The sequence below is a fragment of the Odocoileus virginianus genome, chromosome 21 (genome assembly GCF_023699985.2).
Source record: "Odocoileus virginianus isolate 20LAN1187 ecotype Illinois chromosome 21, Ovbor_1.2, whole genome shotgun sequence".
Taxonomy (NCBI): domain Eukaryota; kingdom Metazoa; phylum Chordata; class Mammalia; order Artiodactyla; family Cervidae; genus Odocoileus; species Odocoileus virginianus.
Genome location: NC_069694.1, coordinates 8,840,670 through 8,868,647, shown reverse-complemented (window position 1 = coordinate 8,868,647; position 27,978 = coordinate 8,840,670). Strand labels below are relative to the sequence as shown.

Here is a 27,978-nt window from a genome sequence, read left to right as displayed (position 1 = left end):
ATGCTATCGTTTTCTTTTACCAGGTAAAGACATCAAAGAACAAAACTAAATCAAGCAAACAAAAACTCCTACCGTTGATGCTCACCATCATTTCATTAAACAAAGACTTTCTTTTGTTAATACCTACAAAGTGGGAACAATGTGACCTCAGGACAGCCCAGTTGATTCTTATGAAATTATACACTGTTATTCATATTTTTTTGTCTTAGGTGGATGAAACTTGGCACAAGCTGCCAAGGGCTTAGAGTGGGTCCTTGTGACTTAATATAAAATAACCTGGATACCTGCCAAGCAATGAACCTCTTGAGCTCATTTCAGGCCAGGGATGGAGATAAAACTAGTCACTCAAAAAAGAACAGTTATTTCCGGTAGAGTCTTGAGAGAAAATACTTCCTGGATTCTCCTTGAAAGGATATCATGTGAGGCATTGAATAATATTTCAGGGACTTGCCTGGTGATCCAGTGGCTAAGACTCCACATTCCCAATGCAGGGGGCTCAGGTTTGAATCCTGGGCAGGGAACTAAATCCCACATACTGCAAGACCTGGTGCAGCCAAATAAATAAAAAATAAATACTTATTTTTTAAAAAACCAATATCTCAGACTGAAAAAGGCACTTTTTATAAAATGTATCCCCCTAATATGGGCAAATGGGGTCATGCCAAAATACAATTCGATAAAAGAAATTTTTCTGGATATAGTCCAGGTAACTACTCTTCATTTGGGTTGATCTGAGATAGGAACTGATTTTAGGGGATACAGATTTTAGAGGGCCAATGGACTGTATCTTTCAGAAAGTTTTCCAAAATGATCTTCTTCTTAACTAAATTTTTGACAAACATTGAATGTGGATGAGTTCTCAACTGTTCCAAGGCGCTGCAATCCTTGTGCCGTGTATCTAGAAATCCGATCCAGTGTTGATGATTAAACAAGGAGTCACATGCTTTAACAATCAGCTCACTTTGGGAGAGGAATGACATGCCTCTTAGGACAGCTGACAAACTTGATGAGGGCACAAGGGATAAACAGAGGGAACCTCAAAAAGTTTCTAACCTAAGGAAGTATTCTATAGATATGCAGGAGCTCACAAATGTCACGTGTTACAAGCTATTTGCATCCACTCTGCACATATTTATTGAATTCCCACTATGTGCTGAGCTCTGTTCTATGCACTGGAGATACAGCTATGAACAAAACAGGGAAAATTTTCTGCCCACATAGTGGGGGAGCCAGGTGGAAACAGATGACAAATAAGAAATACAAGTGATTAATACAGTATATCAGAGGGTGATAAATGCTCTGAAGAAATATAAAATAGGATAAGAAGTATGCTTCTATTTTCAAAAGGTTGGTCAGAGAAGGTCTCATGGAGAAGGTGGTATTTATTTTTTTTAAAAACTTAAAAAACTATTTATGTACTTTATTTGGGGGCATTGGGTCTTCACTGCAGCACATGGGATCTTTTTATGTTCTTTTGGTGAACAGTTGCCTCCGGGCTTGTGGGATCTTAGTTCCCCAACTAGGGATCGAACCCACATCCCCTGCATCGGAAAGTGGATTCTTAACTACTGGACCATGTAGGAAGTCCCAAGTAGGTAGTATTTAAGCAAAGGTGAAAGAAGGTGAAGTAAGTAGGCGGGCAATGTGAACATTTAAGGGAAAAGCATGACTAGCAGAGGGAAGAGTGAGTGCGAAGTCTTGGTGGCAGGACTGTCCCTGACAGGTTTGAGCCGCAGCAAGGCCAATATGGCTTGAGCAGAGTGAACCAAGACTGGTAGCAGACCATAAAATCAGAGGTAGTGGTGTAGGGTCGGAGAGAGGGGAGGATTCCATAAAGCTCCCTAAACCATTATAAGGACTCTGGTTCTTACTCTGGGAGTTCTGGGAAGCCGTGGGAGGATTCTAAGTAGAGCAGTAACATGGCTCAACTAATATTTTAACAGATTCACTTGGCTGCTACATTGAGAAGAGACTGTAAGGTGGCAAGGGCAGCAGCAAGGAGACCAGTTAGCTGGCTGCTGCATTTTCTAGATGAGATTACACATCAAGTACCAGCAAGGTCAGGATGGTATTTGGGATCCAGTGAAGTGGAGGGGGGATCGCACGGTGCTGGAAGTTCAGTTATCTCACCAGTCTGGGGAACATCCCTGAGATCCATAGCGCTGACAATTTACAGAGAGATTCTCAGAGACTTAGACAAATGTAGATACAACGAAAGGTGACATGCTATTGAACACTTGCTCAGCTTTGTGCTTGATGGGCCAGGGCAGGTGGGAAGAGGGAAGCCCCAGGAAACACTGGATATAGTCAGAGAGATTCATGGGGTGGGGCAGCTGCTTGTGAAGAGCAATGATTTAACAAGTAGGAGGGCGAGCTGAAAAGGGAAGTGGAACCAGTGCCCAGAGTTCTAGCTGCTTTGTCTATAAAAGGAGACGAGGCTCTCCCGGCAGCCTCGCTGGGGCTCTAGCATGTAGCGCATGGGTTTATGCCGTCTCGTCCACTGCCAGCATTAGTTCTCAAGCACAGTAACATTTTTGTTTATTTTAATAGGTGAAATTTCAAAATCTACTTTGGTTATCTGTTCATTTCATTTACTTTTTTACTCCACTATGTTTTACTCATTCTCATGCCTTTGAGAAGGCAATTTCAAGGCCCTTATAGGCAAGCCAACGTAAGGTACTCTTCAATCTTGACTTCAAAACTGTTTCTTACAGTTAATAAAGATACTTGGGCATGACTTTCATCCTGTTTAGATGCTAACAGTCATGCATCAGGTTGGCAGGATTGGCCAGTTACCCAGCGTTGGTGCTGTGATGCCACCTCCTCCCAGCTCCAGGCAGATCCTGCTTCACCGTTGAAGAGCTGTTCCCGCTGAACTCAGACTCGCCCCAGAAACCTTCTCCACCAAAGGTTCTGAGGGGCCACCACTGATCAGTGGGAGCAAGCATCCCCAGTGGACCACCTTACTATCCCAGGTTTTGTCCAATATAATCTTAACTTCTTGCCTTTATACCAATTTTGGAAATAGACTCACTAGTTAAAAACTCTTACCGTATTATGTATATTTGGAAGTTAGGTGAAAATATATCATAGCAATAGTGAGTTTGGATTTCCAACTAATATAAACACTTAAACAAGTAACTGACAGATGTAATAATAAGGAGTAATTTTATTAAAGGTCTCTGTTCTGCATTAATCCAAGGCTTTTCATTCTAGATTTATGCATGGTTACTTCTTTTTTTAAGTATTAAAAAAATTTTTTTGGCCACACCATATAGCATGTGTGGCTTCCCTGGTAGCCCAGCTGGTAAAGAATCTGCCTGCAATGCAGGAGTCCCGGTTTCGACTCCTGGGTTGGGAAGATCCACTGGAGAAGGGAACGGTTACCCACTCCAGCATTCTGGCCTGGAGAATTCCATGGACTATATAGTCCACGGGGTCGAAAAGAGTTGGACACAACTGAGTGACTTTCACATACAGAGTGTGGGATCTTAGTTCCCTGGATCAGGGATCAAATCCATGTTCCCTGCATTGGAAGCATGGAATCTTAACCACTGGACTGTCAGGCAAGTCCCATAGTTCCCTTAACTTTTTAAAAGTAAAGTGACCTTTGTTTTCTCTTGGCCTCTGGGCCTCCCACTTGATTTAATGGTGCCAGTGAGTCACAGTTTTCTAGAGCTCTGAAGCCATCTTAAAGCTGATATCAGTGTTCCTGGTTTTTGGCAATGAACAACAAATTACTGTGCAAAGGACTAAATTAGGAAAGAATCTATAGCAGAAGTCCCTCCAGGATGATCCACAGCAGGATTTCAGGTGGAGAATCAGGGGTTGGAAGCAGAGTCCCAACAGTGTTTGGTCCGTCCCCTACTTAGTTTTGTGATTGGTGATGCAAAGAACTACCAACCTGGGCCCCAGAGAGCTCTCTGCTGTCATCACCTAGGCCCCGCCGCCCTGGCCTCTCCCTTGACGGTGTACCAGTCCTGCTGGGAGTCTCATATCTGTGTGCCAAGGCGAGTGAGCCGCTTCCCTCCTAGAGTGATGGCACTGGCAGATGAGAACTGAATGGCCCCTCCTACCTTTCTGCTGTGCATGTGAATGCACCCTCCCTGTTCAACAGTCTCCTGCCATCCCAGGAATACCGTTAGTCTCAAAGTCCCCTTTTTTATTTCTTCCATAGCTGCTAGAAATGAGTGCCAACGAGGTTGATGACAGGCTCCCCTTTACTCTCTGAGATAGTGCTTTATAGCAAAAAAAAATTTGAAAATCTTCACCACATATCATAAAGGGAGTTCTGTCTCCAGGAAGCTAAAGATATTATAAAATCTCTCATGATTACTCCCAGGGCAGTAACTGACCCTAGGGACTGGAAAAGTAATACAGAAATCACTGCTTCTTCCCTAACTCAGGTTATAGGGTCACGGAAATGGTTATTTGCCACTAAGTTGTAAATCTCTGAGCTACACCTTGCTAGACCTAAGTAGCAAGGAGGAAAGGAATAGTATGAGAGATAAGAGGCCTAGGCTTGCCTCTGTCCCCCACCCTTCCCACTTCCTACCTTTGGGGCCTGATTAGCACCCCATCTGGCTGCCTACACTGACTGAAGCTTGGCTGCACTCTGGGACTGCGGGTGTGGGTGGAGTGGGGGCAGAGGGAGTTAATGAGGAAAAGCAACGGGAGTGAAGGGCAGGATGGAAGGAGATCTGGCCAGGATGCTCTGCACGCCAAGTCCAATCTTGACCTGAACAAGGTAGTTAGGTAATAGTTTCAACCATCAGCTGACTGGTTATGTATGAAAGACAGTTTGGGGATGTCAATGAAACTGGATGAGTGTGCCTGTCTTGACATCCAGCACTCTGGGAGATGGGATGAGAACTGTATGAGTAAGTTGGAGAGGAAGATGGGAAATAATTATGGTGTGATCCAAGATAAAACAATATGGTTTAACTGGTGTGTGTGTGTATGTATGTATGAATGCTCAGTCAAGTCTGACTCTTTGCAATCCCATGGACTGTAGCCCACCAGACTCCGCTGGTGTATCTGGTCTTATAATCTAATGAAGAACAATTTTCATAACCCAGTAAACATTCTAATCATTGTATACATCTGTATATATTCCTTATCTTTTAAAAAAAAGATTTGAGGCTAAGTACACAAACAATTTGCACTATAATAAAGAGCGAGCTGAGTGCTATAAGAGAGCTACACGGTGGCCAGAGGGAAAGTGTGTTACGAGAGGCTTTAGCTCTAGATCCCAGAACTTACTAGCTCTGTGGCCCCAAGAGGCATTAACCTCTGGATTTAATCATCTCTGCCCTGCAGAGTTTTTGCAAGGATTAGAGACAATGGATATAAAGTGGCTTCCACAATGCCCCAAATAGACTAGCCCCCTCAATGAATAAGAGTTACCAGTATGATGCGTTTTAAATCAAGCTGTGGATAAAAATGTGTATCCCACCCAAATATAACTCCCTTGTATGTGAACATCCAGAGGAATGGAATCAGGAACCATAAGCTAGTCCTGATCAAAAAAACTCCTCCAAGGCCTCCTCAGTTCCTAGCAACTCACTGTTCCTGGAGGGAGAAGGAGGTGAGGAGGGCGGGGAGAACCTTGAACCTGCATTTGCATCCTGAGCCAGGGCAACAATAGCTGCTGCCACCACTTGAGGTCGAGGTGTGTGCCACTGCGCTACACTTCACATGCACTTGCCCATTACATCCTCACAGGGCTCTTAGAAAGTGTGCACTGGTCCCATTTAACAGGGAAAAAGAATGGAGACCAGAGGTCCAGCAGCTTGTCTAAGCCAAACTGAGTGTTGCAGCTGGAATGTGGGTTCACATCCAACCCTGCAGCTCAAATTCAGCCACTTCCCTAAAGTCAGCTTGCAGCTACACTAAGCAAAATATCCTGAAAGATGTCGCCCCCTTCCGTTGCCGCCCAGCCCCCTCTCCGTCTACCCCAAGACCATCTTCCTCTTCTTCCTACCTTTCCCTCTCTGCTCAGCTCCCCATTTCCCTGCCCTGGGGCGTGAAATTTACCTGGTAAGACAGGGATTCAGGAGGTTTGCCTGTGTCCTGCACCCTGCCATCTCCTAACCCTAGGAGCCTGCTTTCTCAGAGGTCTTACATCTCCCTGGTGTCTCTGCTTAAACTCTACAAGGCCGCTGAGAACTAACTTCCCCAAATCTGACTCGAGGGTGGGCTCACGGAGGTGTGTGTGTGGGGGGGGGGGGGGGGCTCACGGAGGTGTGTGTGTGTGTGTGTGTGTGTGTGTGAGAGAGAGAGAGAGAGAGAGAGATAAAGGGGATGTGTGTGTGCGCGCGCGCGCGCGCTCTGGACCATCACGGAGGGGAAAAGCGCCCAGCAGTCTAGCCCCTGCGTCATCCCGCAGTTGTTTGGAAATGGGTTTACGGGTGTTTAACAGGAAAAGACACTTCAGCTGTTCCCTGAATCCTTGATTCAGCCCCAGAGGATGCCCGTGCCTCAATTCACTCCCTGACTAGGACGGGAAGAAGGGGTAACGTGGGGAAGAGCCTCCAGGAGGCTTGGCCACCTTCCAGTGTTCCGTGCAGTTTTCGCTGTGTGCATTTCGGAGAGAGAAGGCGAGCGTGCAGAGGCGGCGAGGCTACCGCGGGGCAGTGGAGAGCGGGCTGGCGGTGCCACCTGCTGAGAGCCCCGCAGGCCCGGAGCGCGGCCGGCTGTGCCACCCGCTATAAATAGGCTGCAAGGACAGGGTTGGACCGCACATCCCTCCTCGCCGGCCTTAACCAGGCGCGGGGTTCCGCGTGCCCGGAGCCCAGGGTATTCGTCTGGCCAAGACCCTGCTCCGGGGCTGGGTGGGGCGACGCACCAACACCCTCCCGGGGCTGAGGCTGGCTGCCCGGGAGCAGGTTGGGGATGGACCGCCCGGGAAGGGAGAGCCAGGGAGGGGAGGGAGACGGCGGTGGACCCGCACTGCAGCAGCTGTTGCCCGCGAGTGACTCGCCCGTCTCGGCCATGCCGCTCGAGCAGAGTCACACGGCTCTGTGGGGAGGGAGGGGGCATCGCGTCCCCGTCTTAGGTCCCCGGGGACCGAATTGGGAGATCCCGGGTTCAGCCCTCCCCTCGCCTCCCCCGCGCTCGCCCTGCCGGGGAGGAGGAAACGCGAGTCGCGCGCAGACACCTCCTCCTCCGCCGCCGCCGCTGCGGCCGCCGCCGGCGTTCCTGCGCCTCGGTGCCTGTTGCTGCCGCCGCCGCCGCGGGGCCCGCCGCGCCCTCCGCCGACTGGAGAAGAGGCGGGAGCCTGCCAGTCCCCGCGGCTGGAGGAGAGCAGCCTGCCCGCCACGATGCGCGCCCCGCCCGCCCAGGCCGTCCCCGGGCTACCCCCGAACACCTGCGCGCCCCGGCCGGGCTCCGGGCTCTGAGAGAGCCGCGGCACAGGTAGGCGCTTCCTGGGGCCTCGCCCACGCCACCCCGCCGCCTCCTCCCGGGGCATCCCGGCCGTCCCCCTCCCCTGGCAGGCCCCTGCGCTCCCGGGTCGGCGGAAAAGCTGGGATCGGGCACTCCAGGGGCGTTCCTGCTGTCCTTGTCGCGCAGGGGGTGTTTCGGGAGAGGAAGTTTATTGCCACCTCGTTGTCCCCTAGTTGGCCGAAAGCGAAACCTTCAAGTTCAGAGCGACCCGGCAGCTCCCTTCACCGCCCTCCCTCCACTCCTGCTCGCGGTCTTCGCATCTCCGCCCTCGCCCCTCCCGCCAAACATCTCTAGGGCTAGTGTGTGAGGCCCCCGAACAGGGGGAGGGCGGTCAGAGTGACCCCAGCCACCCTTTAAAAGTTCAGGGTACTTCGCAGTAGAACTTGGCAGCCCCACCAGCGCGCGCAACATTTCTTTCTATGGGCACATCCTGTACCAGTCATTTTGAAACCCTGCTTAATTGTTTCTAGCAGCTTCCTGATCTGTCTGTGATTGTGAGACCCCTCTAACTTCGCCACGAGTTGTTGTTGTGGGTGTAAGGGGTGTGTGTGTGTGTGTGTGTGTGTGTGTTTAAAAGAGATGTCATTTTCTCTGAAGTTCACCTAGAGGCGGCTTTACTGTGGCTATTTCATTTAAAATAGATTATTCTCTGGAAGTTACTTAAAAAGGAAAAGAAATCGAAAGTAATGATTGTTCCTCCCACCAAACCGTTTGATTCTGAGTGCCCTGCATGAATTAATGGGTATTCGTTCACTTCGTAGATCGCTCATTCCTCCTTTTAGATAATTGGGTGATTTTACTTAGCGATACTACATAATCAGACTTTGAAAGAGCATTTTAAAATTACCTATTAAAATTACCTTTTATTGGCATATACTTGCTTTACAATGTTGTGTTAGTTTCTGCTTTACAGCAAAGTTAATAAAAGTGACCTGGCTTAAATATGTCACATCTAGGAAACTCAGCTATCTCTAGAGGTCCAAACGTCTAAACCTTTTGCTCTGTGCTTAAACTGAACTGCAGAGTCCTTGATTTAAAAAAAAAAAAAAAAACCCTTCTTTGGGGCAACTGCAGTTCCTTTTTCTCCAAAGACTGGAGATGAGATTGGTAGGAGATTGAAGACTGGAGATGAGATCGGTAGGAGATTGAAGACTGGAGATGAGATCGGGAGGAGATTGAAGACTGGAGATGAGATCGGGAGGAGATTGAAGACTGGAGATGAGATCGGGAGGAGTAGAAGCATGGCCACCTCTGGATTTCCTTGTGCTTTGGGAACCTGCTGTGGGTGGGAGGGGTTGGCCTGAGGAGTGAACAGGAGAGTTGTTTTAAGGGGCTGGGAATCCACCTTGCATGACGACTCTTTATATTTCTGAACACATGATGTTCTATTACCATCTTGGTTGGGGATCCCGGAAGTAGCTGGGTCCTGCACGCTTTTGTAGAGTTGAGGCGTCTTCTCTTGCTTGGGCAGGAGGTATGTCTCCTGCTTAGCTCCGACTGGATGGACATGAGTTTGTGCAAGCTCTGGGAGTTGATGATGGACAGAGAAGCCTGGCATGCTGCAGTCCATGGGGTCACAAAGAGTTGGACATGACTGAGCAACTGAACCGAACTGAACAGCTCTTTCCTGGGAACCTTGGAGACTGTCTTAAGAAATAAGGACATGGAATGAAAAAGTTTGCATAAAATAGGATTGACTACTTTTGTAAACAGATATTTTATAGTTGTTTCAAGTGGAAAGCTGTGACAGTCTCGAATCTGCCTGCTTCTCTTTTTTTTTTTCTAACAAGGTATAGGGAAATAAGGCCATAAAAAGTGCTTGCTCTCCAAATTTCTCTATCGTATCCTATTGATAAAGCCTGAGCTAGTGGATAGTGCGTGCAGCTGTGAATTAAAGGGCACTGTGTGAAATGTTTAGGGGAGATTTCCTGAAGTGAAGACAGTGCAGTATCCTGAGACCACAGTATCAGTTGAGTGCAAAGAAATATAAGAGGGACAAAGTGTGGCTCAAAGCAGTGCCTGAAGTCATCAAACAATCATTAAAATAAATGTGTTTATGTGGACTTGTCCAGCCACTGGCAGACCAGTAAAACAGGGGAGAAATTCACTGGTGTAGTTATAAATTATTAGCATATTAGCATCAAAATAAAGTTTTGCAAATGGAACTCTGCTTGGTCTGCCTTTACCTTTCCCACTGAGAGCTCTGGAGATTTCTCCTCTGTCTGTGGTCACATTTCTGGTTTGGTGCAGCCATGTCAGTGTTGACCTTTGGTCCCATATGACGTTGTCATGGTACCAGATGTTTGAGGAAGAAAAGGGCGACGCTGAAGAAATTATTCGGCTTGCCCCACTTCCCTTATCATCCAGCCGTTGACAATCTCTGTGTCCTACTTCCTGGGACACAGGAAGTGGCACCTGAAGACACCCTAGAAGGTGGCCTTCGCCAGAAGGGCTACAGCAGCAACCAGCTGTTGCTGGTTGGTGCCTTTCAGTCCCAGATCTTCTGGGAGCTTCTGGGATGTACCACTGGCAGGCAGTGTGGCGCGTACCTGTTCCCCAGCATCCTCATTCATGATGGTGCCCAGAGTGGGGATGCTGCTTGCAGATTCCGTCTTTGAATATGCTTTTAATTTTATCTCACTGAATGACAGCTCTTCAGGCTCTTTTACTGTCTTCACAGCGTTTGCCTGAGGCTCTCCAGTCTCTGCTCTTCAGATTCTCCAGATGATCTAGCATGTGTATCAGCCCACTTGGAGGCTCACATAAGTGTGCTCATGTGTGGGTACCCTGGCGTAGTTTCCTTTGACCTTTTTCTTGTCTGCTGTGCTGCTGTTATCAAATTTAATAGCCTTATCCATCCCACTTGCTTTATCTTCTAGGCCCCCTTCTTTCCTTGGTCATTAAAATTTGGAGAAATAAAATCTGTTCATTAAAATGGCTGTGAGTCCACTCAGAAACCAAGGAGTGTTAGGTTTGTATCCCTCTGGTGGTAAAGGATTTAAGTTTTCAGTACAGATTATGAACACCTTTGCTGACTTTTATTTTCATTGCTTGCTTTCCACATTTGAATAAAAATATTTTTAAACCAGATTTTTCACAAAATACATGAAGTTTTCCATTTTCAGGGTTTTTGACATTTTCAAGCCAAGATTTCCATTTGATGGATTCTTAGATTGAAGATCAGTGTGTCCCTGTTCAGGTTTCAGATGTTTAGAAAATGATCGGTCATATTGGGGCCATGTGAAATGTTCTTGATGCTTAGATTTCAGTGAAGGTGTTCAGAATGCAGGAAATATGTTTTAGTACCAGCAAAGATGCATTTAATTTTGAGTGTGCCTATTTCCTTTGAGACAAGAAGCAGCTATTTTTTGCTCTTAAAAAAGAAGATGTACCCATTTAACAACACAGTATATATATATACACACACACACATATATATACATATGTGTATACACATATGTATATACATATACACACATATATATACACACACATAATCAGTGAATCTAAACTTCCAGAGAGGGGACCTTATGGGTAAGTTGTCAACCTTAATGAATTTATACATGTGAAGTGCTTAGAAGAATGCTTGGTAGTGAGCACACAATGTATATTGCTTACTGGTATAATTATATTGGCTTCCTTTACAGTTTGAGCATATCATCTTGACACTCGATTTAGGTTGCATACATGCATGCTCAGTCATTCAGTCGTGTCCGACTCTTTGCAACCCCATGGATGGTAGCCCTCCTGGTTCCTCTGTCCATGGGATTCTCCCGGCAAGAATACTGGAGTGGATTACCATTTCCTTCTCCAGGAGCTCTTCCCAACCCAGAGACTGAACCCAAGTCTGCTGTGGCTCCTGCATTGACAGGAAGACTCTTTAACACTGAGCCACCTGGGAAGTCCTCAGATTTAGGTTATTATTGTAAAATTTAGGTAGAGAAATAACCCTGCTCGTCTACTAGAATGGTAGTTTAGTGTTACTTTCATCTGGAGATACTGTCAGATTGCTAAGAACAGAAATTTGGGCACATGGGAGGTCTGGATTCAAATCCTGCCTTCCTTATTTACTAGCTAGAGGACACTTATATAAAAGGGGGATGATGAGAAGACTCTAGTGAGAGCTGTAAGAATATAGAAGAGCATATGTGTAATATCCAATACTAGTTAATAGGTAATACTGACTCTGGAGTGGAAAGACCTGGGTCTGAATCCTGCTTCTGCCACTTGCTGCTGGTATGACCTTGGGCAAGTGACCTCACTTCTCTGTGCCAACAACTTCCTTCTTGTCTCTCATCATTAAACTGGAGCTGATAATGATGATTATAGTCCATAATAGTTCTTATTCAGATATGGTAATAATGGTCTTTATTGGTCAGGGCTATTGTGAGTGCCAAACCTGTTCACAGACTCACAGGTAAGTGTAATTATGTGTTAACAGTTAACTGTTACTTTTAGGAGAAAACTTAGAGCAGCCATGCAGGGGGAAGGTTAGACATAACGCCTTGAGGCCAACTAGGACGATCCCACCCCACCCTTTTATCCTATGCAATACTGTGGAAGAGAATACAGGAAGTGACAGTGACGTTCTAAAGGACTGGGCTTGATTAGCTCTGATTTATATAGGAAGGAAGTCATTCAAAACAGCATTACTTTTTGTGTCAAGTTAGAGAGGCCGAGCCAGGTACTGGAGCGTCCTTGATGAAGTAAAGGTTAGAACCACTAGCTCCAGGAGCCATTCAGTGAAATAGCCGACTGCTTCAAAGACATTGGGGGCCTGTGAGCGGTTCCTGAATGAGCAGCACACTTCTCTGATTGGGTGGGATTCTGTGCAGGAAGTGGACACATAGCCGAGCCAAGCCAGTGATCTCACTGCATGTGATTATTCAAGTGGCAGAATAATCCTGTTCAGCTGCAAGCTACTCCATCTAGAGTAAGAACAGGGGGAAAAAAAAAAAGTCATTGATTCTCAAGGGGAAATGAGTGTCCTTGGGGGTTTCCTGTCTCTCCGGCAGGTCCCTGACAGCTAATCAGTATTGACTGGTTCCTAGCCTGGCCTGGAGCTAGAAGCTTCCAATAGCCCTCCCTTCATCCATCTATCTCACTCTCCTCCCCTCCCACCGGCATCTGAGAAGGTATGGGCTGGACCCACAGGGGCTGCAGTATATGGCTGGTTACTGGAAAGTCCCCATCCTACTCCCTGTGGTTTACTGGGAGGGAGGGAGTGGATGGGTGCTGGGAAGAGAGGGGGCTCCCAGTGGCAGCCAGCTAGCTCCCACCATCCCCTTTCTCACTTCCTGATCAATAAACCCCGGGCTGTCTTCATGCATCTCTCCCACGTTTATATTCCTTAAGGGAAGATCGGAGCAGCTTTCTATCCCCACACAGTCTCGGGGACATTTGGTATATTACATTATGAAAATGAGATTCACCAGATTTTAGAGACAGAAGAAAACTTGGGGATGGTCTTGTTCCATCCTTTTGTTAAGAGTAAAGTTGAGATTTGGAAAAGTAATTTGTTTTCTCAACTTCACACTTGAAAGTGTTTTTGTAAGAAAACAGGTTCTTTGCCACGCTTGGAAGGGAGTCAGGGACTTGTATTGTTCTAATTCTGTCACCAAACTTGAACAAACCATTTAGCTTCTTCGGTTTCCTCACTTCCTGCAGGTAAGAAAGAAATTCGAGTGGCTTTAAAGGACCTTTCTAGCTTTAAAATTTTGTGATTTTAGATACATGCTTCCAGGGGTATCTATCATGGCAGATCTCAATAACAAATTTACTGGAACTATTCTGATGAAAGAGTGTCTTTGTGTTTTGGGTCCCACCATAGTTGTGGGTTGTGGTGGGCAGGAGTTGTTGTAGAATACAGATCTCTGGGAGGGGTAGGACTTCTGCACAGATGCCTCTGCTATCGAGAACATGACTAGATGCTCACCAGAATAACAGACCAGAGTATTTCTGAGATATGAAGCACAGGAGACTTCCTGGAATAGATGGTTCTCCCTGGGGCCTCGAGGATGGTCACACATTACATGCATATGATGTGGACTGAGATGGCTTAAAAATAATCTGATGGTTTGTTAGGATTGTTTGAATGGTTCTTCTGTTTTATGTAACTTTTCATTGAACATTAGTTATTCACCTAATCTAAGTTATGTCAGCAGAATCCGAATTACTTATAAATAATTAGGACTCTGTCTGAAGTAGAACTTACAACTTAATAGTTTATTGACAGTGTTAAGGTGTTAAGGTCCAGTCTACTTTTTACAAAGAAACTAAGATGTGCCCCACCTGGTTGAAAAGTGAAAATCTGAGGCCTCCAAATAGTTTTGACAGTGAAATTGCAGGACCAATTTGATGACTAATTATTTACCAAATGATTGAAATGACTAAATTGTGTAATCTTTTTTGCTTCATGTTTGTATTCCCTTACAAGAAAACTGAAAGTAATTCTGCTACACTGGTTGCCACCATATTAATAACTGCCTCATCTACTCTTATTGATAGATCTTGGGTCTATCCTTTGTAATAATTCTAGTCACTTCTTTAAACATGTCTTGGGATTAGCAGCTGTCAACGGTTAGAACTTGAAGCAGATTCAGTTACAGGAGTGGAAGCTGAGCCAGACATTTAATGCCACTTTCACCTGTAGGTGAGAGAAAGAAAAACAGGAGAGACCTTTATTAATGGGGTTATATGAGCTTTAAATCTGTTTTCATAATCAAGAGAAGCTTTACTTTAAAAGAAAAGAGATAGGGAATACACTTCTATGAAATACTTTAGCGCTGTAAATAAAATATGGGCTTATTTCTAAACTTTGGAACATCTTAAATTAAAAAATTCACTTTTAACCATGTTCAAATTAATTATAAAAATTCATTCTTTGGATATATGCATATATGTCACATGGTAAACAGAGAGTAAAAAGAACATAGTTCAGTTGTAGCTTGGAAATGGTTTAGAATTTGAATACTGATTTCAGAAGCCCCAAACTTTATGAGCCTAAGAGGCTTACAGACTTGTTTAGGGACACCTATTCAAACTTTTAAAGTAAATACAATGTTTAGGTAGAAAGTGCAGCAGGACATGGTGATGGCTGCCCTGAATCACCATGAATGAAAGAGGTGACAGTTGCTTGAACTAGGACTTACCTATGAGTTCGCATTAGGTTAGAGGACAGGAGTGGGGGGTCATTGGAAGAGTCTCCTTGGGTTGTCAATGATCCTATTTTTCCATTTCATTGGGAGAGTCTCCTTGGGTAGTCCATGATACTATTTTGTGAGCAGAGGGACTGACTGCCTTGTTCTGGACCACCTTTTCGATTTTTTTCAATAGCAAACAGCCAAGGAAGATAGAAATAGTGTCTCTCTCAGGAAGACACTCCAGAATGTAAGACAGACATGCTTAGTCCTTATTATAAAATATTCAGGCTTCCAAATCTCAGGTGCCTCTCCTATAACCCACTATGGATACAGATGTCACCTGGCCTGTGGGAACTGAAAGTCAGGGAGCCAGCCACAATGCTGCCTGCTGTTGCTCGGAGTAATAAATTGTCCTCTGTCTGACCTGGGAGGCTCATGTCCTCTACCAGGAGGCTAATTTGTGGCAGGCTGACTCGTAAGTTTGCAAGCAGGGTAAACTCTCAGGCTGTCTTCAGTTCGTGACAGGTATTATGTTCCTGACAGAGAGAACAGTATGCTCTGTGGCACGGAGGCATGAGAAATCCCATCTCATATGAAGAACCGTGTCTGGTTACTTATCTTCAGAGCCAAAAGCTGCATGTGCATATGCGTGTGTGCTTAGTCTCTCGGTTATGTTTGACTCTTTGCAACCCATGGGCTCTTTGTAGCCCACCAGGCTCCTCTGTCCATGGAGTTTTCCAGGCAAGAATACTGAAACTTGTTGCCATTTTCTCCTCCAGGAGATCTTCCCAACCCAGGGACTGAACCTGCATCTCTTGCTTTGGCAAGTGGATTCTTTACCACCACACCACCTGGAAAGCTCCCGAAGCTGCATTTTAGAGGAGCATATGCAGCTGGAGATATGGAAAGGACCAAATTCTGAAGAGATCCTATATGCCATGTCAAAGAATTTAGATTTTATGGGGGCTGTGATTAAGGATTTAGCAGAGGAGTGATATGATCAATTTTATGTGTTGGTTGAGTTATTCTAAGAAATACATGAAGGCTGGATTGAGTGTGGGGGCACCTTTTCTCCAGTTGAGAAAAAAAGTCAGATTTATTTAGATGTAAAGTCAGTTAAGAAGTAGTGATAGAGTGAAGAAGGGATTTGAAGGACTGTCTTAGTTCGTTCAGGCTGCTGTCACAGAATATCACAGACTGGGTAGTCTATAAACAATGGAAACTTACTTCTTACAGTTCTGGAGGATGGGAAGCTCAAGATCAAGGTGCTGGCAGATTCAGAATCTTGTGATGGCTGGCTTCCTAGTTCATAGACTGCTCTCTTTTCCCTGTGTCCTCACATGGTAGAAGCAGAAAGAGAGCTCTCTAGGTCTCTTATAAGGGCACTTATCCTGTTCATATGGGTTCCACCCTCATGACCTAATCACCTCCCAGTCTCTACCCCTAAAAACGCTATCACATTGGGTATTAGGATTTCAACATATAAACCGAGGGAGGATGGACACAAACATTCAGTCTACAGCATGACTCCTTGGCTTTTGACTTGGCTGATAAAATAAATAGTGATGGGAGGGGAGAGAAGTTCTGGATAGGAGGGAAGTAAGACTGAGTTAGATTTAAAACAACTAAATTGAAGCTGAAATGCTGTCTGAATAGGCTATCCAGATAGAAATATTTAATGGCCTGTCCTGATCTGGAACTCAAGAAGGAGACAAACATACGGGAATCATTAGTGTTTATATGGTAGATGCGTTCTTGTGCAAGAGAATAGGTTGAGAATCAGGTGCAAACTCAAATCACTTATGACAAAGTTTCCTGGGCCATAAAAACGGCAATATTGGTAATCTCTAATTGAGACCAAGGTGAGAGATGAAGGTTGTTACAAGATGAAATAACACTTGCCTAGTACCTAGGGACCACATTCTGTCAGACCTCTCCATCATGACCCGACCATCTTGGATGGCCCCACACGGCATGGCTTAGTTTCATTGAGTTAGACAAGACTGTGGTCCTGTGATCAAGTGGGCTAGTTTTCTGTGATTATGGTTTTAATGTGTCTGCCCTCTGATGCCCTCTCGCAACACCTACCATCTTACTTGGGTTTCTCTTACCTTGGACATTGGGTGAAGCAGGGCAAAGGCAAAGGCTAATAGAGTTTTGCCAAGAGAATGCACTGGTCATAGCAAACACCCTCTTCCAACAACACAGGAGAAGACTCTACACATGGACATCACCAGATGGCCAACACCGAAATCAGACTGATTATATTCTTTGCAGCCAACGATGGAGAAGCTCTATAGTCAGCAAAAACAAGACCAGGAGCTGACTGGCTCAGATCATGAACTCCTTATCACCAAATTCAGACTTAAACTGAAGAAAGTAGGGAAAACCACTAGACCATTCAGGTATGACCTAAATCAAATCCCTTATGAATATACAGTGGAAGTGAGATATAGATTTAAGGGACTAGATCTGATAGACGGAGAGCCTGATGAACTATGGATGGAGGTTCGTGACATTGTACAGGAGACAGGGATTAAGACCATCGCCATGGAAAACAAATGCAAAAAGGCAAAATGGTTGTCTGAGGAGGCCTTACAAATAGCTGTGAAAAGAAGAGAAGCAAAAAGCAAAGAAGAAAAGGAAAGATATTCCCATTTGAATGCAGAGTTTCAAAGAATAGCCAGGAGAGATAAGAAAGCTTTCCTCAGCGATCAGTGCAAAGAAATAGAGGAAAACAACAGAATGGGAAAGACTAGAGATCTCTTCAAGAAAGTTAGAGATACCAAGGGAACATTTCATGCAAAAATGGGCTCAATAAAGGACAGAAATGGTATGGACCTAACAGAAGCAGAATATATTAAGAAGAGCTGGCAAGAATACACAGAATAACTGTACAAAAAAGATCTTCATGACCCAGATAATCACAATGGCATGATCACTCACCTAGAGCCAGACATCCTGGAATGTGAAGTCAAGTGGGCCTTAGAAAGCATCACTACGAACAAAGCCAGTGGATGTGATGGAATTCCAGGTGAGCTATTTCAAATCCTGAAAGATGATGCTGTGAAAGTGCTGCACTCAATATCCCAGCAGATTTGGAAAACTCAGCATTGACCACAGGGCTGGAAAAGGTCAGTTTTCATTCCAATCCCTAAGAAAGGCAATGGCAAAGAATGCTCAAACTACCGCACAATTGCACTCATCTCACACGCTAGTAAAGTAATGCTCAAAATTCTCCAAGCCAGGCTTCAGCAATACATGAACTGAAAACTTCCAGATGTTCAAGCTGGTTTTAGAAAAGGCAGAGGAACCAGAGATCAAATTGCCAATATCTGCTGGATCATCGAAAAAGCAAGAGAGCTCCAGAAAAACATCTATTTCTGCTTTATTGACTACGCCAAAACCTTCAACTGTGTGGATCACAATAAACTGTGGAAAATTCTGAAGGAGATGGGAATACCAGACCACCTGACCTGCCTCTTGAGAAACCTGTATGCAGGTCAGGAAGCAGCAGTTAGAACTGGACATGGAGCAACAGACTGGTTCCAAATAGGAAAAGGAGTACATCAAGGCTGTATATTGTCACCCTGCTTATTTAATTTATATGAAGAGTACATCATGAGAAAGGCTGGGCTAGAAGAAGCACAAACTGGAATTAATATTGCTGGGAGAAATATCAATAACCTCAGATATGCAGATGACACCACCCTTATGGCAGAAAGTGAAGAGGAACTAAAAAACCTCTTGATGAAAGTGAAAGAGGAGAGTGAAAAACTTGGCTTAAAGCTCAACATGCAGAAAACTAAGATCATGGCATCTGGTCCCATCACCTCATGGAAAATAGATGGGGAGACAGTGGAAACAGCGTCAGACTTTATTTTTGGGGGCTCCAAAATCACTGCAGATGGTGACTGCAGCCATGAAATTAAAAGACGCTTACTCCTTGGAAGGAAAGTTATGACCAGCCTAGACAGCATATTAAAAAGCAGAGACATTACTTTGCCAACAAAGGTCCATCTGGTCAAGGCTATAGTTTTTCCAGTGGTCATGTATGGATGTGAGAGCTGGACTGTGAAGAAAACTGAATGCCGAAAAATTTATGCTTTTGATCTGTGGTGTTGGAGAAGACTCTTGAGAGTCCCTTGGACTGCAAGATCCAACCAGTCCATCCTGAAGGAGATCAGTCCTGGGTGTTCATTGGAAGGACTGATGCTGAAGCTGAAACTCCAGTACTTTGGCCATCTCATGTGATGAGTTGACTCATTGGAAAAGACCCTGATGCTGGGAGGGATTGGGGGCAGGAGGAGAAGGGGCCGACAGAGGATGAGATGGCTGGATGGCATCACTGACTCGATGGGCATGAGTTTGAGTAAACTCCAGGAGTTGGTAATGGACAGGGAGGCCTGGCGTGCTACGGTTCATGGGGTCGCAAAGAGTTGGACATGACTGAGCAACTGAACTGAGCTGAACTGAGTACCTAGTGAAAGTAAGCTGTTATCAGTGCCAGCGAGAGTATTAGAATGTGGTTGCTGACACCAAGAGGTCACGTGAAATTGTCCAAAGGATGCAGGTGGAATGAGAGGATGGAGTCAAGCAGGTGGGGAAAGCCATCTAGGAACTGAAAAGAAGCAACCAGAGAAGAGAGAAGCAGGAGAGTTTCAAACAGGATGGAGTGATCAGCACTGAGAAAGTGGTCTGGAGGGACAAGGCCGCTGAGGACTTAAAAGCCCCATTTGGATTTCACAACCCAAAGATATGGGTGACCCTAACGGGAACAATTGTGGTGGCTCCTCATTGCTTCTGGTCAGTCCAGACCATGGATGGAGGAAAAAGTGGAGAGAGCAAGTAGAGATTTTACCTTGAAGAAAGTTGTGTAGGAAAGGAGGAATTGGGGCCAGGGGACTTTGAGGTCAAGGGAGAACATATATATATATTTTATGAAAGAATCTTTATTCACTCTTTTAACATATAGCGCCTATTGGGCTTCCCAGGTAGTAAAGAATCTGCTTGCCAATACAGGAGACATAAGAGACACTGGTTTCTCTTCTCTCTTGAAACATGTATATTATTGTTTGTGAAACAGCTCGCCAGCCCAGGTTTGATGCATGACACAGGGTGCTCAGGGTGCACTGGGATGACCCTGAGAGATGGGATGGGGAGGGAGGTGGGAGGGGTTCAGGATGTACACCCAAGGCTGATTCATGTCAATGTATGGCAAAAACCACTACAATATTGTAAAGTAATTAGCCTCCAATTGAATAAATAAAGAGAGAGATGCTGGTTTGATCCTAGGGTCGGGACGGTCCCCTGTAGGGGAGGCATGGCACCCCACTCCAGGATTCTTGCCTGGAAAATCCCGTGGACAGAGGAGCCTGACAGGCTACAGTCCATAGGGTCAAAAAGAGTCAGACACGCACATAGAGCCTATTCTGAGTCAGGCTCTGTGCTGGACCCCAGGACACAGATGAGTAAGAGGTGGTCCCTGTCTTCATAGACTTTCTTCTAGCATGTGTCTCTATGCTCAGGGAATGCATGGGAGAATGAAAGTCCAGGGGAGCAAATGCGTAAAGAAGACAGCTGAGATCCCATGGACAATGCAACTCTGGACAGAAAGGTTTTGTTATCCAGTGGAATAGGAGGGTGTTAGGATACATCAAATGTGGTTGTTGAAAATCACCCATAGAGAAAGGAAAATTACCCCGTGAGTGAGTTTGAGTCTCATACAAAAACACCCTCTGTTGATGAGAAGAGACATGGGGTGTGTATAGTACATGAATGAAACAAAATATTTATGATGGTGTTTAGAACGTAACAGTCACCAAGTGTGTGTTAATGGAATTTGAATTCGTGATTCAGAACCTCCGGACTACATCAGGGAGAGCCTTTAAAAATTCAGTGGTATCATAAGTGATAAGGTCATTTGTTGAAAACTGGCCTGGTTCCATAGACTGTCATGATAGATAGCTGACATTTTTTTCTTGCAAGATTACTTATTTGGGGGGAGTCACGTACTGAATTCAGTCATCTTAAAAAAATGTCTTGAAATGTACATTAAATAATACAGCAGGGTTTAAAGCTGTCCAAGCAGCGCTATATTACTTTCTATGGAGCTGGCCTCTGTTGGTTCTGTGAGGCTTGTGTTTAACAGGAGTCTCCCTTCGGGAGCTTTGTAACCCCTAGTGAGTGTGACAGTTACAGCATTTTTAGGTTTTATATGTAATACAATTTGAAGAAAGCTCTTTCTAGGAAGAGCAGCTTATTTGAGCTAATATCCATTTCTTCGTCTATTTGGGTTTCAGACTCAAGCTCTGAAATAATATCTCTTTGAAAGTAGCTATTGCCATGACTTCATTAAATACTAATGCCTCTGTTTTTCTCCCGCAGGATTCAGAAGCATGTGAAATAGATTGCTTGGTCTAAAATAGAAAAACAGTGGCAACGTTTTGCTGAGTTTCCAGACCTTTCCCAACATGGAACCGATAACCTTCACAGCGAGGAGGCACCCGTTGCCTAACGAGGCCTCGGTGGACTTCGGCCTCCAGCTGGTGGGCTCCTTGCCTGTGCATTCTCTGACCACCATGCCCATGCTGCCTTGGGTGGTGGCGGAGGTGCGCAGGCTCAGCGGGCAGTCTTCCAGAAAGGAGCCTGGCACCAAGCCAGTCCGCCTTTGTGTTTCGCCCTCTGGATTGAGATGTGAGCCTGAGCCAGGAAAAAGTCAACAGTGGGATCCATTGATCTGTTCCAGCATCTTCGAGTATAAGCCTCAGCGAGTTCACAAACTGATTCACAATAGTCACGACCCAAGTTATTTTGCTTGTCTGATTAAAAATGATGCAGCCAATCAGCAGAGTATCTGCTATGTGTTCAAAGCCGACGATCAAACAAAAGTAAGTGGAAGTGGGGATTAAGAAGGTGGGTGTGGCTGGATGGTCTCTGTTATATGGGGTTAGAGCATTTACCCGTACTAGAATTAATAAGGAGCTAATGCTGCAGTTATACAAGATTATTTCACTGGATTTTGGTTTACGGGGATAGTTTCTTTATAATATTTAAGATCATTTGATAATAGATATTTTATTAAAATGAGAAGTTTATGAGTTCAAAAATTCAACAGAGAAATCTTTTGAAACATATACAGAAGAGCTAAACTACTAGGAGTCAGATCATTTAAGATGTGTGTCCTAAAGTAGTGCTTCTCAAGCAGAAATGTGCCCGTGAATGACCTGGGGAGTGCAAAATGTGATCCAGTAGGTCTGGAATGGACCCTGAGACTGCATTTCTAACAAGTTGCCAGATGATGTGGGCACTGCCCCTTTGCAGATTGCACTTTGATTAGCAAAGTTCTAGATCAGTGAGTTCTACGTTTTTGATGCTGTTAACAAAAATATATTTATTTGTAAGCTGTCTAAGAGTCTTATTAGCCAGTTTCCCAAAGTATCATGTTCGCTCAGGCAGAAACCATTGGTAAAAAGTAGTGGCTATGAATCTAAGTTTTGATACTTCAGGTGTTTTTTGTTTTGTTCTGTGTTTTGTTTTGGCCACACCTTCAAGTCTGTCCTCACTGGCTTGTTGTTGTGATATCTTATGATATGGCTGAGAAAAATATTATAAAAGAAATGATAAAAATCTCACCCGCTCTACTCTTTTCTTGTTTATTTGTGCTTGTGTTGTTGTGAGCATTTGTTTGCGGTTCTCTGCAGGACTCCTTTGAAGCCACTCGGCTGTTTTGTGAGCGTTCGTTTAGGTATGGTTGAAAATATAATCCTGACAGCCACTTTCTCAATTGTGCCTCTGTAAACTGAGATTTGGGGCCGCTTCGGAAAGCAGACAGGCAGGTGAGGGTGCTCACCCTGCTGGTGAGGAATGCCCACACTCGTCTTGAGTGCCTTGTGAGACCGTGTGGTGGGCCTATGCGGCTGTTTCCACATGCACCGAGGCAGACTGAGGATGATAATGCCAATCCTTGTGGCAAACATAGCATTAACATGCATACACTACCTTGTATAAAATAGACAGCTAGTGGGAAGCTGTGTATAGCACCAGGAACTCAGCTTGGTGCTCCGTGATGACCTAGAGGGGTGGAATGGGCAGGGTGGGAGGGAGGCTGAGGAGGGAGGTGATGGATTTATACTTATGGCTGATTCACGTTGTTGTACAGTGGAAATTAACACAACATTGTAAAGCAATTATCCTCCAATTAAAAAAAAAATGTCAGTAACTGTAAAGAGAAATGCTAATGTTTTGTCCCTACACCACACTGCGTTTGTTTGTTTTTTTATACCCTCTAGGGTGCACAAACCTCATTTGAAAATTCATGGTTTTGGCCAGGCAGTTAAATACAACTCAGTCTGTGGCCAGGACATGTGTCGGGAACTCAGAGAATGGGGTTCAAACACACTGGAGTGTAAGGAAGTCTTTTTGAAATAATCGCTCACCTGGAGCTTAAAACCACTATTTTACATACAGAATTGGATATCTTCTTATTAAAAAGCAGTTGATGTTATTGTTCATGAATCTCAGGTGGGACAGCGGCCTGGTTCAGAGGTCAGAGGGACTGACTTCCGGGACTCCAGTCCTGTCTACCATCTATAAAGTCAGTGGCCTTAGGCAACACTGAGTCTTTATCTGTAAAATGGAGTATTTATAGTCTCTGTCTCAGAGAGCTGCTGGGAGGACTGCCTGAACTAGAATGGGACCTGAAACTAGTAAGCATTTATGCCAATAAAAATTTTCATTAATGAAAGTTCTATCAGTAGCAGATGTTATGCTAATTTCATTTCAAATCTTAAGCAAAAACAAAAAGACCAAGGTGAGCATCTTCAGCTCTCAGGATGCAATCCTGGTCAACCTTGAGTAGCATTTTTATAAACCGGATATTAAAAAAAAAAAAACTGCGTAAGTGAACTTAATGGTGCTCTTATTTGGGCACATTCCAGAATGAAAATTAGAGGACTGTACAGCCTGTTCTCCACGCCAGCTCTATATAAGGACTGTTTCCTTGGGGGCAGTCTCTGCACGGAATAGCTGTTCCGTACTTTAGACTTCTGACTCTTTCCCAAAATCTTTTATAGCCTTCTGAAAACGGGCTTCCAGCCAGTCATTCAGCTACCTGACAGGAAGAAGAGATTTATAACTAAATTCTGGAACGGGGGCTTCGAGTCGTGCTGAAAGTAGAGAATTGACCTCACTCTATGTTCTAAAAAGCCACGGTAGAAATATGAATCCGTCCTGAAGTTATCTTTGGCTTGCTTACAGTTTTTACAAACACAAACTGCCAGTACTCGGAGTAGTAAATTGCTGTCATCCCGCTCGCTTCATAAAAGAGTAATTTGTACCAGAGGCATCTCAATCAGGGCTTCACTTGCTGAAAACTGGATGGTGAAGCAAACTGTCCCCGATTCTGGCCGGCGCGATGCTGTGTTCTTGGGTCATCCTGGCACCCTGCCTCTGCGCAGAGCATTATCTGCTGTGGGAGCAGGTTAACCCGTGTCATCATTTCTCCAGACTATTTGTAACATTTGCTCAGAGAAATAATGCTATAGATTAAGGCCTCTTCTAAATAAGTGAAATCAGTATCCACCCGTGTTTGCCCAAGGAGAATATATGCATTTACTGCCTGGGTCATAAGCACAAAACCACCATGTGAGATGAGAGGAAATCTCTGAACAGCATGTAGATTAACTTACTGAAGAAGGTCTGAGAAGAGACATGAAAGGGAATAGTTTTATAAGCATAACATGAGACTGTGTTTCCCATTGTATGCTTCGTAGAATGTACTCAAGATACTCCACAGAGAAAGGCCTCCATGGTCAAAATACATTAGGGCAGGATTTCAGACTTTTTGATCTGAAGATGCTTTCCACTCTTAAAAATTATTCAGTATCCCAAAGAGCATTAATGTGGGTTATTAACTATTAATACTTACTATATTAGAAATTAAAGCAGAGATATTATAAAGGTATTCATTTTAAAAGTGATAATAAGTTCCTTATGTGTTAGCCTGAATAATATTTCTTTGTAAAAATCAACTGTATTTTCCTCAAAATTTTAGTGATAAAACTGGCATTGTTTAATTTTCTTTGCTTGGTTTTTTTGCAAATCTCTTTCATGTCTGGATTAGTGGTCAACTATTAATTCTCAGCTCCTTCTCCACTCATTCTGTTTGTGATATGTTGTTTTGGTTGAGCATATTAAGAAAATTTGGCTTCACACAGATATGTACTAGAAAAATGGAGAAATATTTTTGAGCCTTTTTAGAAAATTGTGGATATTTTTCTTTAATGCTGTACATAAACTAGACAAATGCAATTTCTTAAAGGTTTATTGCAGTCCAGAACCATATCAAAGCACTTTTTACACTTTGTTAAAATCCATTAGTCTGTCTTGTGCTTTAATGAATATTTTAAGCACAAATGATTCTGTGACATAATGCAGTGATTATTCAGAAAATATTGGTTCACTGAATTATACAGACCATACTCTAAAAACTGTTGTATTAGGGAAACAGTATATTTTCTATTCCACTCTTTAATTGTACATTTGTCCATTAAGTTTCAAATTTATTGAACCATGGATTACATTTTTCTCATAACATCCAAGAACATCCCTCCAAACACATGTGGACACAGTAGCATAAGGTTCTGAGTTAAAGTTTAATTTTAAGTTAGAATCCATAGCAGGAAATTAAAAAAATCCACTCTGGAAAACAGATAGCTACATGGGTGACCCTGAGTAGGTCTTTACCCCATCATATGACAAAGAAATCAAGAGTTCCTCCTGGACTCAGCCCTAGGAAAAGCGTAAAGTCTAAGAGAATCATCTCACTATTCTTTCCTCCTCCAGTTCTTCAGCTTTGTCTCTTCTGAGAACATCAACTTGGCCACTCATTGAGTGTTACTTCAGATCACTCAGAAGAGTATTTACATTTTAGTCCTTTTTTGTTTCTTAAAAAGATCTACAACGTAAAGAGCTCTGCTTCCTTTAAAAGGATTTCTAGCACTGAGTTGCAGGCAGTGGAAGCGTCAGGCTGGGGCTTCTGACTGTGTATGTTGCTGTTTTATGTCAGTGAATGGAAAGAATGGGTTTTGAATGAGGAATGACAAGGATTATCGAGCTGATAATAAATGGAGGAGAAGTGTAGGCTGGTGTTAGGTGAGGGAATGCACAGTTCATGGGACCAGGGGAAGGGCAGAAATTGGGGGGTGTGGGAGTAGTTTTGCTATAAAGAACCCACTCTTCTTCAGCTGACTTGTACTTGTAACCTGTCCTGGATTTTCAAACACTGTTTCCCACTTTAGTTAGGGCTGATCTGGGCACAGCGTGGGGTTTCGTGGCACAGCGTGGGGTTTCGTAACTGGGACGGATGTCATGAATGAGCAGAGCTTCCCCTCCCCGCCCTCCCTAAGAGCGTCGTGGATTTGCTAGAATCTTGCTAGCTTCGTTTCTCCCTTTTCTAAGGAGGAAATGTTATCTCTTGCTGCAAAATAAGGAAGTACTAAAACCTTCGGGACGAGGAGGACAGAAAAGTATGCCAAAGGAGCCTGGGGTCAGGGACAGAGGAGCTTGGGAGGGTCTAGAAAGAAGTCTACTTCCAGAAAGACTTTTCTAAGTGCTGCTGAGGAAGGCATGATTGAGAGAATGTCAGTGTCCCTTGCAAGAATGGATTTCCTTTTCTATGATTTTTGGCAACAAAACTGCATTTCTTGAAAGTGAGCTATATCTGAGGCTGAACCCTGTGGACTCCCATACTGCTTGTTTTAAGAGTGCTTAACTATTGGTGAATTTAATTTAAGAGCAATAAAGGTTTCCTTTTGAAATTTCCAGTACAGGACCAATGTATTCTCACATAAGACCCTCTAAGCACACCATCTTTCTCAGTAACTGATGGACTGCTACCCCACCAAGCCTCTCTGGATTCATTATGTTGCGTATCAGTTGAAAAGGTGGTCTACAGTTATTTTCCTGTGATTAGCAGTTTTACTACTTAAGTCTCCTATATAAGCCCAAGTTGCTTTGGCTGAGTTTTATGATTTAATTAACAATTTTAAAAATTTTGGTTTTGATCATAGCTTTGTTCCGGTTGCACTTTTACCCATCATTCATTTGTCTTAATAATTCCCCATCTGCTTGGAATTTTAAGTTAGTGACTTAAAATATACATCATTTATTTCAGGATGTTCAACAGAGGCTGGCTTCGGTGGCGTCTCTTGCTTGGCTGTTATATTTGCTGGCTCATTACTTTCTTTCTTTGCTGGAGTGAAGATTGAAATTATAACACTGAGCTGGAGTGTTTTTGTTCCTGAGGGTGATTATTCTGAAGAGCAAAGTATTATTTTGCAGCTTTTCTAATCTAGCGCCTTTCTGCATTGAGTGTTCATAATTTTTAAATATCAGATAAGAATCTTTCTTTGCTACTCAGGGAATGGTTCTGAGAAGGCTTTGTGGCATATGTTTCGGAGGATTTGTTCATGGATATTAAAACTGCCACGTGGCATCTTTTATCCCGTCCTGGTTGTTATGTAAGATTTCATTTGGGGGCCCACTCAGTGGCTATGACCCAGGGCATGGGTGCATGGAGCAGTGTGTCCGTGTCGACCCATCAACACTTGACTGTCTGTCACCCTAGACAGAAGCCGGTTGCTTGGTGCAGGGATTGGCAGGGATTCTTTTTCGTCTATAAAAAGAATGTCCTGGACTGCATGAACTCCAAAGTATTTATTGGAAGGTTTGGCTCCATGACACAGGATTGATTATGCAACTTATTTTTGACTTTGAGAGATGAGTCTTAGGGTTTCAGAAGCATCCACCTTGTGATCAGCGTCTAGATAATTTCTTTAGACATCTTTATTTTCAATGCATATCACTTTTTATAGCTTTGCATTTTTCCCTGATTGCTTTGCATTGGTAATTATTTTTATAATAAAAATCCATTCCTAAGAATAGACTTTACAAGTGTCTTGAACCTAAAGTTGACTTGTGTCTTAGAAGGACTTATTTATAGCCTAGACCTCCAGTGTCCAGGACAGTCATCGGTAGTTATCTGCGGCTGTTGAGCACTTACAGCTGAACTGAAATGTGGCAGGTCTGAACTGAAATGTGCTATATAAGTGTCAAAACAGTGGATTTCAGAGACTTGGTTGGAAAAGAGGAATGTAAAATATCTCAATAATTTTCTATTTTGGTTGCATGTTGAAATCATAATATTTTCTATATATTGGGTTAAATCAAATATAATAATAACATTAGTTTCATCTTTTACTGTATCTTTATGAATGTGCCTACAAGAAAATTTTAAATTACACATGAAACTTGCATTTTCTACTAATCAGCCGTCAACAAGCTACCTAGAAAAGATTTCTGGAAATAATTTGAACTCACAGAGTGAGTT

The 27,978-nt window shown here is 43.9% G+C and overlaps 1 protein-coding gene across 6 annotated transcripts in view; it reads left to right on the top strand.

Annotated features, from left to right (window-relative positions):
• Positions 1–7,179: 7,179 nt before the first annotated feature.
• Positions 7,180–27,978, top strand: part of TBC1D1 (TBC1 domain family member 1) — a 227,337-nt gene continuing 206,538 nt past the window's right edge. For 2 of the 6 annotated variants that reach the window (XM_070452043.1, XM_070452042.1), the window contains exons 1-2: positions 7,186–7,416; positions 20,976–21,478. In XM_070452043.1, the coding sequence (XP_070308144.1) occupies positions 21,062–21,478 (417 nt within the window). In that variant the 5' untranslated portion in view covers positions 7,186–7,416; positions 20,976–21,061. Of the gene's footprint in view, positions 7,417–20,975; positions 21,479–27,978 lie in introns of all 6 variants that reach the window. The other 4 variants (XM_070452046.1, XM_020905470.2, XM_070452045.1 and 1 more) reach the window with 4 other exon arrangements.